The 18,879-nt window shown below is 47.4% G+C and overlaps 1 protein-coding gene across 2 annotated transcripts in view; it reads right to left on the bottom strand.

Annotated features, from left to right (window-relative positions):
- Positions 1 to 6,611: 6,611 nt before the first annotated feature.
- MALL (mal, T cell differentiation protein like) overlaps positions 6,612 to 18,879 on the bottom strand; it is a 37,019-nt gene continuing 24,751 nt past the window's right edge. Inside the window, exons 2-4 of one of the 2 annotated variants that reach the window (XM_035271907.3) lie at positions 14,442 to 14,609; positions 10,453 to 10,575; positions 6,612 to 7,874 (exon numbers count right to left, since the gene is read on the bottom strand). In XM_035271907.3, coding sequence (XP_035127798.1) covers positions 7,812 to 7,874; positions 10,453 to 10,575; positions 14,442 to 14,609 — 354 coding nt within the window. In that variant the 3' untranslated portion in view covers positions 6,612 to 7,811. The remainder of the gene's footprint in view (positions 7,875 to 10,452; positions 10,576 to 14,441; positions 14,610 to 18,879) is intronic. The other variant, XM_035271908.3, reaches the window with a different exon arrangement.

Here is an 18,879-nt window from a genome sequence, read left to right as displayed (position 1 = left end):
CCTGAACACATGGGAAATAGTACCCATTTGTCACACAAGCTGTCTGAGGACACAGTTGCCTGTGAGATCAGGGGAAGAGCCCTGTCTCCTCTGAACCTTCCTCTTGGTAGCACAGGCCCTGGGCGTTTCAGCAGGTCAGACCTAAGCCAGAATGCAACCTCTTCAGTCACCCACTCTGTGAGCTGTGGGCTGGCAGCCTGACCTCTCTGAGCCCAGTTGGGTGAGGAACCCTGCCCAGGGCCATGGTGGGGTGGAGGGACCAGGTGTCATGTGCCTGGCACATCCTAAGTCCCACCTCATGTCCTTTCCCTTATCCTCCATGATCCCTCAGCTGAGCTGGGCCCAAACCTTCATCCCAGGGAAATGGGACCTAGTGACCAACTGGGCTGTGCTACCAGAGGCACCTTTGAAATGAGCCCATGGGAAGCAGTAAGAAAGCAGCAGGCTATGTTTGGGGAAGAACCCATCCTGTCTACCATCCCTCTACCTTTCTCCACTTCTCCTTACCTGACCTACTCCAACAGAGGTGGCCAGAGGCAGGAGGGCTCCCCAACAGTTCCTACAAGTGTTCCCTGCAGCTTCCAGCCAATTCTCACACAGTGACAGCTGTTCTTCTGGCCTTTACTTGGGGTCTGAGCCCGAATGCATATATCCACATGTGCAAGTTCAGGCTGTGCTCCCATGGTGAGCAGCACCCTGTGTGTGTGCCTGTGAGTGTGTGTGTGACTGGGAAGTAAACTTGTGTGAAATATGCAGGCTGTAATTTCCAAAACTAAATTTGGCTTTTTTAAATGTGTAAGTTATTTACATCAAAGAATTTTAAAGAAGCATCAAAATGAAATTAACTTATAGTTTTAGTGGATCACATCTGAAAAAGAAAATCTTTTATTCTGTGAAACTGGCTTTCTAAAAAATTCCAGGATTCTCCACAGTTAAAGGCACAAGGCAAGGACAAATTCTGGCCATGATCCGATGCAGGGGGCACGGGCAGTAAGAGTGAGAAATGGGGTTTGGGGCTCAGTTCCCCAGCACCTTGCCCTCCCACTTTCTGGCTCCCCTGGTTTGTCTTTTCCAGTGTCTGTGAGCCCCTCATGGACAGAAGCCATTTCTCATTTATCCTAGCATCCAGTACCCAGGGCCAAGCTTGGCATGAGTAGGTGGCCAGCAATCTGTCAAAAAGTATTTAAGACTGGGTCCTGATTCTGTCTTTTGTCCCCTCCTTGGGTTCCCAAACTCTCCATATTCTGCTTCCTTACATTTAAATTGACCCCCAAACATGACCTCCCAGCCTTCTTGGAGATATGGGCTCCATGTAGGAATGACGGAGGCCAGGGTTGAAGATTTTCCCCAATGCTGGTAAGCTGGAGCCTGCTCAGAGCTTGCAAGTCATCCAGGAGAATCCTTGGATCCTTCAGAGATACGACCTCTGGGTCTACAGGGTTCTGAGATGGCAGCCCTAGGGCCAACCTCACCCAGAAGTCAGCACTCCCTGGGGGACAGTGAGGGTGTCATCCAATATCTGCCACATCTGCTGACAAGTAGACACCCCAATGGCCATGGAGAAAATGTTCATGCAAGGGCTTCGATCCTCCGAGGCTCTGAGAACATTGCTATTATAATAATTACTAAGCCTAATAAAAAGTATAATTATCTCCATATGTATCCTGATGTGGACCCAAAATGGCAATGTTTAGTTCTTAGTGAATTCAAAGTACACAGATTCTTGAGAAGGACACAACCACCAAAGAGAATCAGGTCACCTCCCTGCAGTGGCCACCCTCCCAGGTGGCCAGTGAAGGCACAAGGATCTGCCACTCACGGCTTAAATCCCCACCTTACTTAGAGCTCCCCATTCCCTGCAGGAAGTCACAGCAACAGCCAATCCCTGTGAGCTGGACCCTAGCCCAGGCCCTATTGCCAGTCACCAGCCAGCTGGCTGCTGCTGTGCCGGTGCCCTTCCTCATGCTGTTCCCAGTGTACTCCCTGACCAAGCTCCCTTCATCCTCCAGAGCTCCAACAGGGTGATCCTGAACCAGAGGGATCCATGTGCTTGACTATCAATCATTCTAGTAACCTTCAGGAGGTCACACTTTCTAGGAGGCCCCAAATAAGTCCCTCCCCTCCCCTCTGCTCCACTTTCAGCTGGGGCCAGTGACCCCTCACCCTAAGAAGTGAGGCCTCTAGGTCTGTCTCATTCCGCTCCTGGCCTTCCGGTTTCTTGAAAGCAGGAGGGCCTGTCCCAGGGCAGACTTGCATGCTACAGAACTAATTTTTCCAGCTGAAACCAAACATCATGGCTGTCCCAGCAGGCATGTGCCCCCAGGGTTGTACCCTTTCCAGAAGATCTCAGCCTCTCCCACATCTGTGTTTCCTGAATCCACACCAAAGGAGCCTGATAAGGAAGGGACCCCAGGACAGGGCATGGATGCCTGTAATCCCAGCACTCTGAGGCAGGCAGATGGTTCAGCCTAGGAGTTTGAGACCAGCCTGGGCAACATGCCCAAATGTGTCTCCACAAAAAATACAAAAATTAGAAAGGTGGGTGGGGCAACCTGGCTAAATCTGTTTCCTCAAAAAATACAAAAATTAGTAAGGGTGGTGGCACATGCCTGTAGTCCCAGTTACTCGGGAGGCTGAGGTGGGAGAATCCTTTGAGCCTCACAGGCCAAGGCTGCAGTGAGCTATGATCTAGCCACTACTCTCCAGCCTCTGCAACAGAGTGAGACCCTGTTTAAACAAAACCAAAAAAAAAAAAAAGACCAGGCATGGTGGCTCACCCCTGTAATCCCAGCACTTTGGGAGACTGAGGCAGGCAGATCACTTGAGGTCGAGAGTTTGAGACCAGCCGGACCAACATGGAGAAACCCCGTCTCTGCTAAAAAAAAAAAAAAAAAAAAAAGAATTAGCTGGGTGTGGTGGAGCATGCCTGTAATCCCAGCTACTTGGGAGACTGAGGCAGGAAACTGGCTTGAACCTGGGAGGTAAAGGTTGCAGTGAGCCAAGATCGCACCATTGCACTCCAGCCTGGGCAACAAGAGCGAAACTCCAATGCAAAGAAAAAAAAAAGGGAGGGGTTTGACTCGGGCCTCATGATCTGCCCTTTCACTGCATGAAAGTGGCCCGGTGGTGCACTCTGCCCCTCTAGGAGGTTGTAGTGACCTGGGAGGGACTTGGAGGAGATCTGTGTATGTCCATCAGTCCACAGATAAGTAAACTGAGGCACGGAGAGGACATGTGCCCCAGAGTGTGGGAGTCAGTTCCTCGCTGGGGAAGCCCCTCCTCAGACCCAGGGGCAGAATTTCAGCAGCAGGTGGAGCCAAATAACAGGGCCCAGGGTGTGAGAAACACCTGTGTAAATTCGTTTTCTAGGGCCTTGAAGAGGGAGGGTGGGAGCTGGGGCAGGTCAAGGTGCCCCTGTAAGCTTCTAGAGATCTGGATACATACCACACAGCAGCTGCTGATGAAGGAAACAGGTTGGCTTTGAACAATGTATGGACAGTCACGATGTCGGCATGTTTCAATGGAGGCTTCACTTTGTCGGCATAATTGATTAAATCATTGACCACTGGTGATTAACTTCATCTCCAGCTCCTCTCCCAAACCAGAAGTCAGTGGTCAGCCAGGCTTGAATATTTCAACTGTCTAATCACATGGTTGGTTTCCCTGTCAACTAGTGCCATCCTGAGGCCACCCAGGAGCCCCCATCCCCCTAGTCATCTCATTAGTTACAAAAAGGCATATATCATTTTGGAGATTCCAAGGATTTTAGGAGCTCCATTTCTTATTATAAGTCACAATGTCAGTCTTCACATAACAAGCAAAGGCAGAGGAAGGAGGTGGCCTGAGGAGAGCTGCTCCAGCCAGTTCGGGCTTCCTCCAGGGGGAGTATGAAGACCTCTGATCCATCTCACTTAGAGGGGACAGTTGCCACTCCTGTCCCTCAAATGCACCTGCTTCTCCAGTTTGGCTCTGACACTTTTGGAGGCATTGTTTTAGCAGTCCCCTCAGAAGAGGTCCCCCATACACAGGTCTTTGGGGCTCTGGGGGCACTTTACGCATTTTTATCAGCACTATGAAGAAAGAAAAGAACTTTTATCTGAGGAATGAGAGTCCTTTTAAATTATGAGGCCTAGAGAGACAATAAAATGAGACAGTAATCAACTCTCGAGCTATGTATTCATCTCCTAAAACTGCTTGCTAACAACAAGGAGCTTTAATTAACCTAATAAAGCCACACCAGGCACTATAAACCACTCAGTATAACCTAACAATGTACAGCCAATGTCATTTTTTTTTTCCTTTTCTTTTTTTTTTTGAGATGGTGTTTTGTTCTGTCCCCCAGGCTGGAGTGCAGTGGCGTGCATCTCAGCTCACTGCAACCTCTGCCTCCCTGGTTCAAGCAATTCTCCTGTGTCAGCCTCCTGAGTAACTGGGTAAACGCCACCATGCTTGGCTAATTTTTTTTGTGTTTTTAGTAGAGATGGGTTTTCACCATGTTGGCCAGGCTGACCTCAAACTCCTGATCTCAAGTGATCCGCCAGCCTCGGCCTCCCAAAGTGTTGGGATTACTGGTGTGAGCCACCATGCCTGACCTCAATGTTATTTCTATAAACCAATGAGAATTCCTGATGGATTTAAATCAACTCACTTCTTGTCCCCCACTTTTGCCTTTAAAAAACTGCTTGTAACAAAAACCCGATGAAGCTCATTTCCAAGCTTACTTGTGTCTTGCAGGCAGCTGTCCTCACTTTGGGTCAAGTAAACTCTTTATATTTTGTGCCTCAACCTCTTCCTTTTAAGTCAACACCTACTAGTGCTGGGCCCTACTGGGCCCATAGCCAGGGGTGGCCTGGAATCAAGCTGGAACCTTCCACAGCTAGCCAGCCTTCCCTAAAGCCAGGGCAGCCTCTGCATGGTACATGGCCCTGCAGGGCCACCAAAACTGGACTAGGTCCTGGCGGTGGCAGGCCAGTCTCTTCCTCTTTGTACAGATGGGAATCTAGAGTAAAAGAAGCTAATCCACCATAGTGCAGGCCAAGAAAAAAGGGAAAGAAGCAGAGACCACCCCTTTCCCCTGAGATGTAGACTGTGGCTTGGTGGTGAAGACTAGGAGAGCTTAAGAGTCAGCCACGTCATCCATTCCTGTAGCCTGGCTGTGGCTTTTGCAAATCCCCATTCCTGTCAACAGTGTGAGCAGAGCACTCAGAGCTGAGGTTGGTGGGGTCAGGGAAGGGTGCTGGGCATAGGGAAAGGCAAAGATGATAAAAACATCCAAGAATTAATGAGACATCCAAGAATTCCTGCCCATGGCATCTCATAGTCTTGTGGGACAGACCAGCACTGCATGAGGGGTAACACAGCACAGCACAGCACACACCCGGGGGCAGAGGTACCCAAGGAGGCAATGATTAACTGTATGAAAGGGTGAGGGGTTTGAGAAAGACTTTGAGATAAAAAGATAAAAAGAGTTTTTTCACGTAGATGAAATGAGACAAGAAGACAGCTTCATATCCCCAGGGAGAGGGAATAGAATGTCCACCGTGTGCATGGATGCAACCCCAGGGCTGAGCTGGCCACAGCTGCCATGCTGACACTGTTCCATCAGGGCTGGGCGATGGGGGTGGTAGGACATGTAGCTGGACATAAGGCAAGGACATACTTGCAATCAAGGCCTGGGAGGTCACTTTCCAAAAGGTTTGTACTTTACCCTGAGGGCAGGGAAGGATTAGGGGCCACAGATGGGTAGAATCTGACCATGGCTGAGAGACTGACTACAAGTCCTTGGAGATGCTGCCTGACTCTGGGGTGCAGATTTTGCAATACCCAGTGATGAGGGCATGGGCAGGGCCTGGGAGGTAGGAGGAAGAAGGACAATTACAGATCCATTTTGGAAGTAGAGTCTCTGGATCGGGCCTAAGGGAGAACCAGGCATTGAAGGGAAGGCCCTGGTGGGCTTTTGGAGGAAGTGGAAGGTGAGAAAGAGTACTTCTACCAGGGTGCAGTGCATTTGGCTACACGTATCATGAGCTGACCACAGTGGGGAACAGATTTTGTCATCTTGGATTTCTTTTTTTTTTTTTTTTTTTGAGACAGAGTTTCACTTTTGTTACCCAGGCTGGAATGCAATGGCACAATCTCGGCTCACTGCAACCTCCACCTCCTGGGTTCAGGCAATTCTCCTGCCTCAGCCTCCTGAGTAGCTGGGATTACAGGCATGTGCCACCATGCCCAGCTAATTTTTTGTATTTTTAGTAGAGATGGGGTTTCACCATGTTGACCAGGATGGTCTCAATCTCTTGACCTCATGATCCACCCGCCTCGGCCTCCCAAAGTGCTGGGATTACAGGCTTGAGCCACCACGCCTGGCAAATGATTTTGCTAGTACAGTTCGCATCCTAGAGGCTGTTGAGGACAAAGCAGGACCTCATAAGGAAATCTATGCATATGTCATCCAGGAACTTAGACCAACTTTAAATGAACTGGGAATCTCCACTCCAGAGGAACTGGGCCTTGACAAAGTGTAAACCCCATGGATGGGCTTCCCAAGGATTTATTGATATTGTTACTTGAGTGTAAACAGTCACCTGGAAATACTGATGATAACATATTACCTTATTTGAACAAATTTTCCTTTATTGAGTACCAAGCCATGTAATGGTAACCTGTACTTTAATAAAAGGGAAATGAGTTTGAACTTAAAAAAAAAAACAAACAACCAAGCACCTTGATTTGATATTTCAGTGTGCACAACTTTGCCATTCGAGGTCCTCGTGAGCCCTGGTCCAACCCAATGGGCACCACCATTATGCCAGGCCTCAGAGGGCCATGGGGTGCTTAAAAGGATGTGAGGGGGGTGAGTGCAGGTGGAGGAGCTCGGTACCCGGGACATGGGTCCTTCACTCCCCACTGAGATGATGCAGCAGCCTTTTCTTCCAATGTGGTTGTGCCAGGAGAATCCATAGACCAAACATTTTTTACTTGTTCCCTGAGGGTATTTTCTGAGGAACCCGGCATCTTGCAGTCCCTAAAGGTGGGGTCTTGAGTCCAGACCCAGGCATCCGGCAGCTGCACATTTTCTGAGATGTCAGACTCATGGAAGAGCAAGGCTATGCCCTTCCTTCTCCACTCCCCACCCCTCAAGCCCCAGGTCTTACTGTATAATGATTTATTTCCCCCACAAATCTACCCTCAAAATTGGCTTCTTGTAGATTTTCCTTGGATCCCAATGCTGGAGAGGAAAGGGGAGGGGAAGTGAGAACGGGGTGGGCAGGGTGGCTTGACCCTGTCAGCCTACCTGGGAACTCAGGACCATGGCTCCGAAGTACAGGCTGAATGAACAAGTATCAGGAACAAGGTCTGTGCGTCTGCATTACATCTGAAGGCCTTGGCGGCACCGCTTCAATTATAAGAGAATCAGACTGAATATTCTCCCTGAACCTACTCTAGGGAACGCCACAGCTGAGGCAAAATCCCCAAACAGGCTTGACATTAGTGGCATTGGGATTCTCAACGGTGAGGGCTCTGATGTGAGTTTTCTAGAAGAGCAAGTTCATGGTCAGATAATTCCAAAAGACAGTTTTTTTTTCCCAGAAAAAAATAAAACAAAAGCTTCCTTCTATTCAGTAGAGTGAATTTAAATGTCCAATCAAAGTGTGACATCGCTCAGTCTGCAAGGATGCTCTGTTTATCCCGTGGACCTTTTAGTGGATCTTCTATTTATCATCCAGATGGCAATTGTTGGACGCTGTTTTGGGGGACCAATAATCAGGGCTTTCAAAGAGCATTTCTCCCCTTGGCCGGGCACCTGTGTGTCAGTGGTAATAGATGCTGAAGGCATGGAGAATGTAGAGCAGCGTGGTGACAAAGGCGAAGAACTGGAAGGAGACGGAGAGTGACTGTTAGAGACAGCAGTACCAGCTCCTGCCCTTTTCCCAGGGATCCTCAGCCCCACTGCCCAGGAGGCCGCACATGACCCTGCTTCCTTTCCTCCTGCCTGGCCTGAGGGCTGCAACCCCTGGCCAACTCCTATCAGGGCCTCCCTGGGGCCATCCTGCTGTCCTGCCCCGACTGCAGTCTCCATCTCATCTGCACCTGTCTGTGAAGCAGGCTCACCTCCACCCTGGCCCTGGGCCCACATCCCACAATGACCTCCTGCCCAAGACCCACTCTCCTCTGTCCACCTCCAGCAAACCCCTGCTCTGACCACCCCTACAGCTCCACTCACTGGCTTGCTCTCAGTGGCTGCTTGTCAGCTTTCTGTGAATGTTCAGACCTCCTCCAGCTCTTCCTGGCTCACACTGAGCCCCTGATGTTTCCTCACAAGCCTCACAAGCCCAGTGGGCCCCAGGGTCCTCCTCTCACCCTGCTCTCCATGTCTGACACCTGTGGCCCTCGACTGCTCCAGCCTCCCTTGTCAGCCATGTGCAAAGCCACCCCAAATGCTACTGAGTTCCTTGCCTAGTTCTTGGGACATGCAGTTCTCCCTTGTCTCAGCCACCAGCATCCCTCATGAGGACTCCTCATGGCCTTACTTCTGCCTGCCCTGCCCCTTGAATTTGCTCCATGATTTGGGCAGAGCAGGCGGAAGTGGACAAGCGAAGACACTTCTCACTCATAGTGAGAACACACGACCGTGTTGAAGCTGTGTGATGGCTCTGCTTTTCTCAGGGTAGGGGCCACCACCTTCAACACCTTTTGGGCCCTGCCAACTATCCCAGCCCCAATCTGCCCCACTGTTCACTCACATGCTCCTTATTCAGTCAGTCAGTCAACAAGTATTTTTCAAGCACCTACTTTCCTTCAAGAACTGTGGCTATAACAGTGAAAAAAAAATTCAAAAATTCCTGCCCTCATGGAGCTTACATTTGAGAGATAAGAAGCAGCAACAAGATAGATGAGTAGCACATACACGGGCCAGAGGGAGGTAAGGGCGGGACAAGATGAAGCAAGGAAGGGGAAAGTAGAATGCCAAGGTCTCAGGGGAGGGGGCATCAGAGAAGGCCCTGTCAAGAAGACTGAAGGAGGCAGGAGCCACCAGGCAGTTACCCCTGCCAAGGTCCCACATAAGCGCATATCTGTGTGCTCAAAGACAGCCAGGAGGGAGATGTAGCTGGGGGCAGCTGAGCTTAGGTGAGCAGCAGGGGGCTATGCTGGGGACAGGCTGGGCCATGGAGGGCCCAAGGGGCCATTGCTGGACTTGCAAGTTTAAGAAGTTAAACTCACTTGATGAGGAGTGAAGGGAGGCAGACAGGCTGGAAGGCAGCTGAAATATCTTGTGACCACCCCAGAGGGTCACAGTGCTCCCTGGAACTGAATCCTTACTCTCATGACAACACCCCACCATGTACCTCTTCCTCCTACCATAGCCACATGAGCCTGCAAGAGCGACCAGGCTGACATGGGATCTTCTGGCCACAGTGACTCATCCAGGGATGGGAACAAATGTAGCCTTGGTGTTGGAGTCCCTCCTTGGAAGTTTTCAAGGTAGGATTCAGGAAGGTCAGGCCACTCTGATATGGCTTGGCTCTGGGTCCCCACCCAAATCTCATCTTGTAGCTCCCATAATTCCCCCATGTTGTGGGAGGGACCCAGTGGGAGATTATTGAATCATGGGGGTGGGTCTTTCCTGTGCTGTTCTTGTGATAGTAAATGGGTCTCACAAGATCTAACGGATTTAAAAATGCGAGTTTCTCTGCACAAGCTCTCTCTTTGCCTGCTGCCATCCATGTAAGATGTAACTTGCTCCTCCTTGCCTTCTGCCATAATTGTGAGGCCTCCCCAGCCATGTGGAACTGTGAGTCCAATAAACCTCTTTCTTTTGTGAATTGCTCAGTCTCGGGTATGTCTTTATCAGTGTGAAAATGGACTAATACACATTCCAAAGGAGGAATGTATCGCTGTGAGCTCTCTGCCATGTGACGGCACCATCCTTCAAGGGAAGGAGAGGAGAGCTGGCTGGTGAGAGGCAGACTCGGGAGGCTCCAGGGGACCTGCAGCCTGGGGAGCCTGCTCTCACCACCCTGTGGCTGGACCACCTCACCTGGGGTCCTGCAGCCAGTACATTACTCCTGTAGGCTACTGTGATTGACACAAAGAACACTGGAATAGTTCAGTCATGCTGAGGGATGTGGGTCCCTTTCCAAAGGCAGTGGGAGCCATTGAAGGATTTTCAGTAGGAGAGTGACACCTGTTCCAATTTGTGTTTTGGAAAAAAAAACTCTGCGGACAGTGTAGGGGGTCTAAGAGAGAGGAAAGCTGGGGGTGGGAAGGATAGTAAGTAAGAGAGGACCCCTGAAGGTGGGTGCATGTGTTTATAGGGACACACATCCCTTTCCCCTGCCTTCATGGCTCCTTCCACTTGAGGGCTCAGGGTCTATACAGCACAAGGCAGAGACAGCCTCCTGCACTAGACATCCTTTGGCCAAAACTGCTGTCCATGGCAAGCCCACTCACCGAGGCTGCTGTGTTAATGTAGTAGTTTTTCAGGTCCAGGGTCTCAGAAACAATTGTGGCATGTACTTGCAGGACGGCAGCGCTCATGTACAGGATGCCAGTGGTCCCATGGTATAGGCTGTCCTGGAAACGCAGAGTAGAGCCATACATGGACATGTCACTCAGGGGTGCACTTTCCTCTCTGGCTACATAGCTGTAAAGAATGAGCAAACAAGGCAGCCAGCCCCCAGACTCCTGATTTTTTTTTTCTGCAGTGTAATTTGGTTTGGCTCTGTGTCTCCACCCAAATCTCATCTCAAATTGTAATCCCCATGTGTTGAGGGATGGATGTGGTGGGAGATGACTGGATCATGGGGGTGGTTTCCCCATGCTGTTCTTGTGATAGTGAGAGAGTTCTCATAAGATCTGATGGTTTAAAAGTGTGAAATTTCCCCTCTCTCATTCTCTCTCCTGCTACCATGTAATGCATGCCTTGCTTCCCCTTTACCTTCCATCAAGATTGTAATTTTCCTGAGACCTCCCAAGCCATGCATAACTGTGAGCCAATTAAACCTCTTTTCTTTATAAATTACCCAGTCTCAGGTAGTTCTTTATATCAGTGAAAATAGATTAATATAGAAAACTGGTACTGGAAGTCAGGCACTGCTGTAAAGATAACTGAAAATGTAGAAGTAACTTTGGAACTGGGTAATGGGAAGTGGTTGAAACAGTTTGGAGTACTCAGAAGAAGACAGGAAGATGTGGAAAAGTTTAGAGCTTCCTAGAGACTTGTTGAATGATTTTGACCAAAATGATGATAGTGATATGGACAATGAAATCCAGGCTGAGGTGGTCTCAGATGGAGATGAGGAACTTATTGGGAATTAGAATAAAGGTCATTCTTGCTATGCTTTAGCAAAGAGACTGGTGGCATTACACCTCTGCCCGAGAGATCTGTGGCACTTTGAACTTAAGAAAGATGAGTTGTGGTATCTGGCAGAAGTAATTTCTAAGCAGTAAAGCATTCAAGATATGACCTGACTTTTCCTGAAACTGTACAATCATATGCATTCACAAAGAGATGGTCCAAAATTGGAACTTATGTTTAAAAGAAAAGCAGCACATAAAAGTTTGAAAAATTTGCAGCCTGACCATGTGGTAGAAAAAAAAAACACACATTTTCTTTGGAGAAATTCAAGCTGTCAGCTGCAGAAATTTGCATAAGTAATGAGGGGCCTCTAAACAATGGAGAAGATATCTCTAGGGCATTTCAGAGATCTTCACAGCAGCCCCTCCCATCACAGGTTCAGAGACCTAGGAGGGAAAATTGGTTTTGTGGATCAGGCTCAGGGCCGTTGTTCTGTGCAGTCCTGGGATACAACACCCTACATCCCAGCTGCTCCAGCTACAGTAGCAGGGGCCAAGGTACAGCTTGGGACATTGCTTCAGAGGATATAAGCTCCAAGCCTTGGCAGCTTTCACATGGTGTTGAGCCTACAGGTGTGCAGAAGGCAAGAAGTGAGGTTTTGGAACCTCTGCCAAGGTTTCAGAGGATGTATGAACATGCCTGGATGTCCAGGCAGAAGTCTGTTGCAGGAGTGGAGCCCTTGTGAAGAACCTCTACTAGGGCAGTGTGGAAGCAAAATGTGGTGTCAGAGCCCCCACGCAGAGTCCCTGCTGCAACACTGCCTAGTAGAGCTGTGAGAAGAGGGCCACCATCCTTCAGACCCCAGAATGGTAGGTCCACTGACAGCTAGCACCAGACACCTGGAAAAGCCACAGGCACTCAACACCACTTTGTGAAAGGAGCTGCAGGGACTGTACTCTACAGAGCTACAGGGGTGGAGCTGCCCAAGGCCTTAGATGCCCACCCTTTGAAACAGTCTGACTTGAATGTGAGACATGAAGTCAAAGGAGATTTTGGAGTGTTGACATTTAATGGCTGCCCTGCTGGATTTTGAACTTGCATGGGGCCAGGAGACTCCTTGTTTTGACCAATTTCTCCCATTTGGAATGGAAGCATTTACCCAATGCCTGTACCCTCATTGTGTGTTGGAAATTACTAACTTACTTTTGATTTTACAGGTTCACAGGCAGAAGAGACTTCTCTTGTCTTAGATGAGGCTTTGGACTTGAACTTTTGGGTTAATGCTAGAATAAGTTAAAACTTTGGTGGACTGTTAGGAAGGCATGATTGTGTCTTTAAATGTAAGAAGGACATGAGATTTGGGAGGGGCCCAAGGCTTAATAATATGGTTTGGTACTTTGTCCCTCCCCAGATCTCATCTCCAATTGTAATCCACATGTATCAAGGGAAGGACCTGGTTGGAGGTGATTGGATCATGAGGACAGTTTCCCCTATGCTGTTCTCATGATGATGAATGAGTTCTCAAGGGATCTGATGGTTTAAAAGTATGACACATTCCCCTCCTCCCTCTTTCCTGCTGCCATGTAAGACGTACCTTGCTTCCCCTTCACCTTCCACCATGATTGCAAATTTCCTGAGGCCTCCATAACCATGAGGAACTATGAGTCAATTAAACCTCTTTTCTTTAGGATTTATCCAGTCCCAAGTAGCTCTTTATAGCAGTGTGAGAATAGATTAATACACTGTGTTTTAAATGTAATATCTATGTTGTAAGTAATGGCAGATTAATAAAGATCAGTATGTTTTGGTTTTCTAGTGTCAATCTTGGTCTGAAATGTTAAATGAAAAATTCCAGAAATTAACAATTAAATGTGTGTCTTTCTGAGTATCATCATGAAATCTCATGCTGTTCTACCCTGTGCCTCCTGGGACCTGAATCATCCCTTTGTCCAGCACATCCACACTGCCAATGCCATCCATGCTATTCACTTTGTAGCCATCTACAAAGTGAATAGGCTATCAGATCAACTGTTGTGGTACTGCAATGCTTGCATTAAAGGAAACCTTATTTTACTTCATAATAGCCCCACATCGCAAGAGTAGTGATGCTTGCAATTTGGATGTGCCAAAGAGAAGTCATAGAGTGCTTTCTTTAAGTGAAAAAGTGAAAGCTTTCAACTTAATAAGGAAAGAAAAAAATACGCTGAGATCGTTAAGATCTACAGTAAGAATGAATTGTCTATCTGTTAAATCGTAAAGAAGGAAAGAGAAGTGCATGCATAGTATAATCGAGGTTCAGTACTATCTGAGAATTCAGCCATCCCCTGGGGGTCTGGGGACTTATCCTCCAGAGATAGGGGGAACCACTGTATACTGTCTTAGGTATGCTGAGGAATTGTTAACTTTGTATATCTGTGATAATGTGAGAAAGTTTGTGGGTTTTTTTGGAAACATACGGAAGCATGTGGAATAGGATGACATGATGTCTGGAGTTTGCTTTAATATTCCTTAGTAGGGAAACAGGCTAGATGAAACTAATGTGGTAAGATCTTGATAATACTGGAATCTGGGTTATGGCTACATGAAGGGCTATAATACAATATTCTGTACTTTTAAATATGTCTTCAATTGTTCAGTATGGAATACTTTTAAATGGTTTTTTGAGATGATACAACAACATAAAAACTAATGATGTAATATTACATGAAAGCATCTACATCCAAAATTATCTGTAGAGTATAATTTATATATACATATAAAATTCATGTGGGATGGAAGAAATAATTTGTCACAGATTGTGATAGAGCCTTGAGACTAGAGTAATATTTTTCCTACTAGCGTTTTCTTCAGTGTTTCTCCAAGGATTTTACCAGGAAGAAAATTTAGGGGAAACACAACAGAATATGCTTTATCACAAGGCACTGTAAATTCTCCTCACAGGGAAGGCAGTGAAGGGGAATACAAGGAAAGTTTTTGTCCTGCAGAGAAATGTCTTCATTTTGGCCTGGTAGTAAACATATTAAGATAAAAAGTCTTGGTTCCACAGGAGCCTAGCCCAGTATCCCTATTTGCCTGGAAAGACCAATTGTCCTCACCCAACCCAGGACGTCCACCCAGGAGGAGCCATGCTGCTGGTTCTTACCAGAACTCTCCAGGATTCAAATCTTTTGTAAAATCCAAACAAGTAAGACAAAAGGAACATCAGGGAGATGAGAAACGAGGTGACTGAGACATACATCACCCATCCTTGCAGCAATGGGTTTGCTACCTGGGTGGCAGCTACCAGGATCCAGACCCAGAACCCAAATATCTGGAAGATAAAAGCATAAAAGGAGCTTCATTAGCTAGTGTGGAGCATGTTTCCCTTTGCAGGGCATCTCTTTTCTGTCTCTAGTTAAAAGCTCAGGTGAAGTGAGGAGGGAACCAAGAGAGAAATGGGGAAGTCAGTTTGGCCCCTCCGAGTCACGGTAAAGTCAGGTCCTATTGATAGAAAATTCAAGGGGTTAATGCAGAGATTGTGAACAGAGGGACTCTTGGCCAAGTCTGGCCTGTGAATGTGCCTTCTTGGCTCAAGCAGTATTGGCATATACACTTTTAAACAATTCTGAATAAGTTGTCAACATTTAAAACAGGATATTTCACATGAAAAAAGCCCAGATTTTGGACATTTCTTTAAAAATCCATGGTTCTGGCCACAGTGTACCCATTTCTCAGGCCAGAGTAGGCTGGAATGAGTAGTGACTGTTTCTTTAAAAATGACCTGGAGTCCTCAGTGAACCATATCCCCTACCCCACTAACCTCACATCATGCTGTGGCACATTCCCAGTTGCTCACTGACACTGTGGAATTGTTTACTAATGACATAGAACTTATTTTTGTATATTCATTAGCCATTAATATTTTCTCCTCTATAAAGTTTTTTTTGTCAGTGAAATATTTTAAAATAGATTTTTCTTTTTCTTATTGATTCATAGGAATTCTTGCTAATAGTGCGGCTTTCTTGGACTGTCATAAACATTGCAAATCTATGCTGCTAACATGCACATACTTCATGGTTTCCTTTGATAACTAAGCCCATAATTTTAATGCTGTTGAGTATGTCAATCTGTTTCTTTATCATATTTTTTATCAAGTTTAAGAAATTCTTCTCTATTTTGAGTCATGAAGATATTCTTACATCCCAGATTGTCCTTCTGAGATAATTTTCTTTCTTTCTGAAATGTACCCTTTAGTCGTCTCTTTAGTGAAGGTCAGTGGGGAGTAGTCAATTTGATTTATTAGAAAATGACCTTACTAAACACTGGGGTCTATTGGGGGGAAAAGGGGAGGGCCAGTGGGAGGGGGAGGTGGGGAGGGATAGCCTGGGGAGAAATGCCAAATGTGGGTGAAGGGGAGAAGGAAAGAAAAGCACACTGCCATGTGTGTTCCTACGCAACTGTCTTGCATGCTCTGCTCATGTACCCCAAAACCTAAAATCCAATAAAAAATTAAAAAAAAAAAAAAAGAAAATGACCTTAAATTTCCCCTGACAATTATTTTCTCTCCACACTTCCAAGATATATTTCCACTGTGTTGTATATTTTTCCATATTATTCTGTTGCATTCTAGCTTCCACTGTTGTTGTTGAAAGGTCAGCTGTCAGTTGAACTCTTGCTTTGTAGAAATCTGTATTTGTTATTTGGCTGTATTTAGTCTTCACTCTGTCTTTGGCATTCTACAATTTGTGAAACAATGATACAATGTGTCAAGATGTGTATATCTTTTTATTACTCCTGCTTGGTATTCATTCTACTTTCAATACCTGAAAATTCCATTCACTGGAGCCTTAATAGGTTGATTCAACAGTTTGTGGCTTCCATTAACTTTCATTCTTTTTCACTTGTTTCATCTTTTGTTCAGTGAATTTTGATTGGAAGCTCATGTCTGTGGAGGTAGCTCAGTTCTGAATGATGTATTAGGAACTTTCTTGACCAAACAATTTCACTCACTATTTTTTTGAGAGAGTCTTTCTCTGTCACTCAGGCAGAGAGTGCAGAGGTGCAATCATGGTTCACTGCACCTTCCAACTCCTGAAATCAAATGATCCTTCCACCTCAGCATCCTAATTAGCTAGGACTAGAGGGGCATACGACCACACCTAGTCAATTTTCATTTTACATTTTGTAGAGACAGGTTCTTGCTGTGTTGCCCAGGCTGGTCTGAAACTCCTGACCTCAAGCAATCCTCCTGCCTTGGCCTCCCAAAGTGCTGAGATTACAGGCATGAGCCACTTGTGCCCTGTCTTCACTCCCTTCTATGTAGCTCAGCCAAAAGATATACAACTTCAGTTTTGCTTTCCAAAATAAATCCCTGGCTTTCTGGGACTAGCAGTTCTTATCTTACAACTGGCCAATACATAGAGACTGGTATGTCACCCTTTCCTTTCTGAGGTTTCCACTTGCTGTTGTCTGGCTGTTGTCTTTGAATTTATGGAGTATTCATGGGCTTAAGGAGAAAAGGGGAAAAGGAGAAGTCAGAATAGAATAGGAAGTTGACGACAAGGCACAGACTCCTCAGCAAGGAGTGCAATCATAGCTTTACAGGGCTGGGAAACAACTCCAGCAAGCTGGCCATCTCTTAAAGCAGCAGTCTGGGAGCAAATTCCCCCTTAATAATCAATATCCAAGTGAATTTTGGAAGTCCTAGGCTGGTCTGAGACTGCCAGAGAATGAGTCAAGGCCAGCTTGTCCTAGGGAGGGGGTGGTGAGGGATGAAAGTTGCTGTCCTCTGGCTCCACCTCAACTATGCTGTTGCCTGTCAGTCCCAGTTACAAAGGCTGCTGATGCTTCAGAAAGGTACCAGGGCTCAGCTTTAAGGCACTTGCCAAGTGACCTCCCTGCCAAGCCAAGAGAAGTGCATTAAAATGCTGGCACATGAACAGCACCCAAACAATGCTGGTTATCAGTAGTTCACTGGATATTTTGCAGTTTATAAAATGCATTCATTCAGACTGCTTCATTTAGTCCACATAACAATTCTAACTCACTTGGAAATACCAGAGAACTGCCATTTGATACCTCTCACTGCTTACTACCAGCTCACCTGTGCCAGGCATGGGGACAGGAAGGGTGCCTCAGCCCCATCTTGCCAGTCGCTGCCTGCAGAGGGGTCCCAGTCCCCCTCTTAACATCAGAAGCTTCCCTGGCCAGACACAGCCATATGCATGTTACTTACATTTGCATGTAATCCTTGCCACAGTTCATGAGGTATTACTGTACCGAGGGGACTGGGGCCTGAGGTCACACAAGCAGTGCAGGGTGGGACTCAGACATGTTCTAGGACACTTGTGGTTCTTGCCCCAAAAGCCAGATTTCAAGGCCAAGGTCAGGGTCAGGTAGAGGCTCCTAGATTGCCCCAGAGGGTGGCCTGCTAGAGCCTCAGCCAAAGTCTGTCAGGAGCACTAGGGGCCCTGATGGGGACATCATAACTGCAGTCTCAGGGAGCTCATCAGCAGCCTCCTCTCTCCAGGTTCCAGCTATATTTGGCCTGTCCTACCTTTCACAACAGGCCAGGGTCTTCTGAGCATTTGGGAATCTATTCAAACATCATGAGAACCTTCCTGCAATGGCTTCAGTGTTGTGTAGTCAATGTTCTGCAGAAGAATGTTACTCACTTCTTATTTCCACACCCCTCTACCTCCTAAACAGTAGGAGGGACCAGAGCCAAGGACTACAGGTGGATTTAAACCCAGTAAAGTTTGTTTTCTCATTTCTATCTCAAGTAGTCTAGGTTGGATTCTTTATAGATGTGAAAACTTTGCGTATTTGTTTTTACTTGTTCGTATTTTTGTTTGTTTGTTTCTGAGCCAGCTGAGATTTTATTTTGGACCAAAAAAAAAAAAAAAAGCAATTGAATTGTTTTGCAGCTGGAGGCATAGGCAGGGGGGATCCCCAGGCAGTAAACTCCCCGCAGGTGGGTTCAGGGCTAGGGCTGAGCGTCGGGTGGGTCTCCTGTTCCCTGTGCTCCCCTGCACAGCGGCCTCCCTCCTGGGCTCTGGGGCAGCCTCAGGAGGGGCAGGCTGGGAGGGGCTGTTGCAGCTGTTCACTTGGGCAGGAAGTCAGAGGACTCGGACACCAGCCTCCCGCTGCGGGTCTCAATCTTCTTCACAACCACAGCCTTGGTGGAATTGGTGCGGCTGAAGGAGCTGGAGCCCATGACAGAGCCAAAGCTGGAGCCCAGGCCGTAGCTGAGGCCGGGGCTTGTGAGGCCCCCATAGGCAGAGCTCAGACCACCTGCATAGCCGCCGGCGGTCTTCGTGTGGATATTCCTGTTCTGCATCCCGGACTCGAGCCGGCTCTCCTCGTCCTCCAGTCGTCCTCCAGTAGCTTGCGGTAAGTGGCGATCTCGATGTCCAGGGCCAGTTTGACATTCATCAACTCCTGGTACTCACGCAGCTGCCCTGCCGTGTCTTGCTTGGCCCGCTGCCGGCCGGTCTCCAGCTCCTGCTGCTTGGCATGAGCATCCTTGAGTGCCCGCTCCCCGCACTGCTCAGCATCTGCAATGGCGGCCTCCAGGGAAGCCCTCTGGCCTTTAAGGCCCT

Source organism: Callithrix jacchus, chromosome 14, assembly GCF_049354715.1.
Source record: "Callithrix jacchus isolate 240 chromosome 14, calJac240_pri, whole genome shotgun sequence".
NCBI classification, from domain to species: domain Eukaryota; kingdom Metazoa; phylum Chordata; class Mammalia; order Primates; family Cebidae; genus Callithrix; species Callithrix jacchus.
Note: the sequence above shows the minus strand (reverse complement) of the source record. Positions and strands in the feature narration are given on the sequence as shown.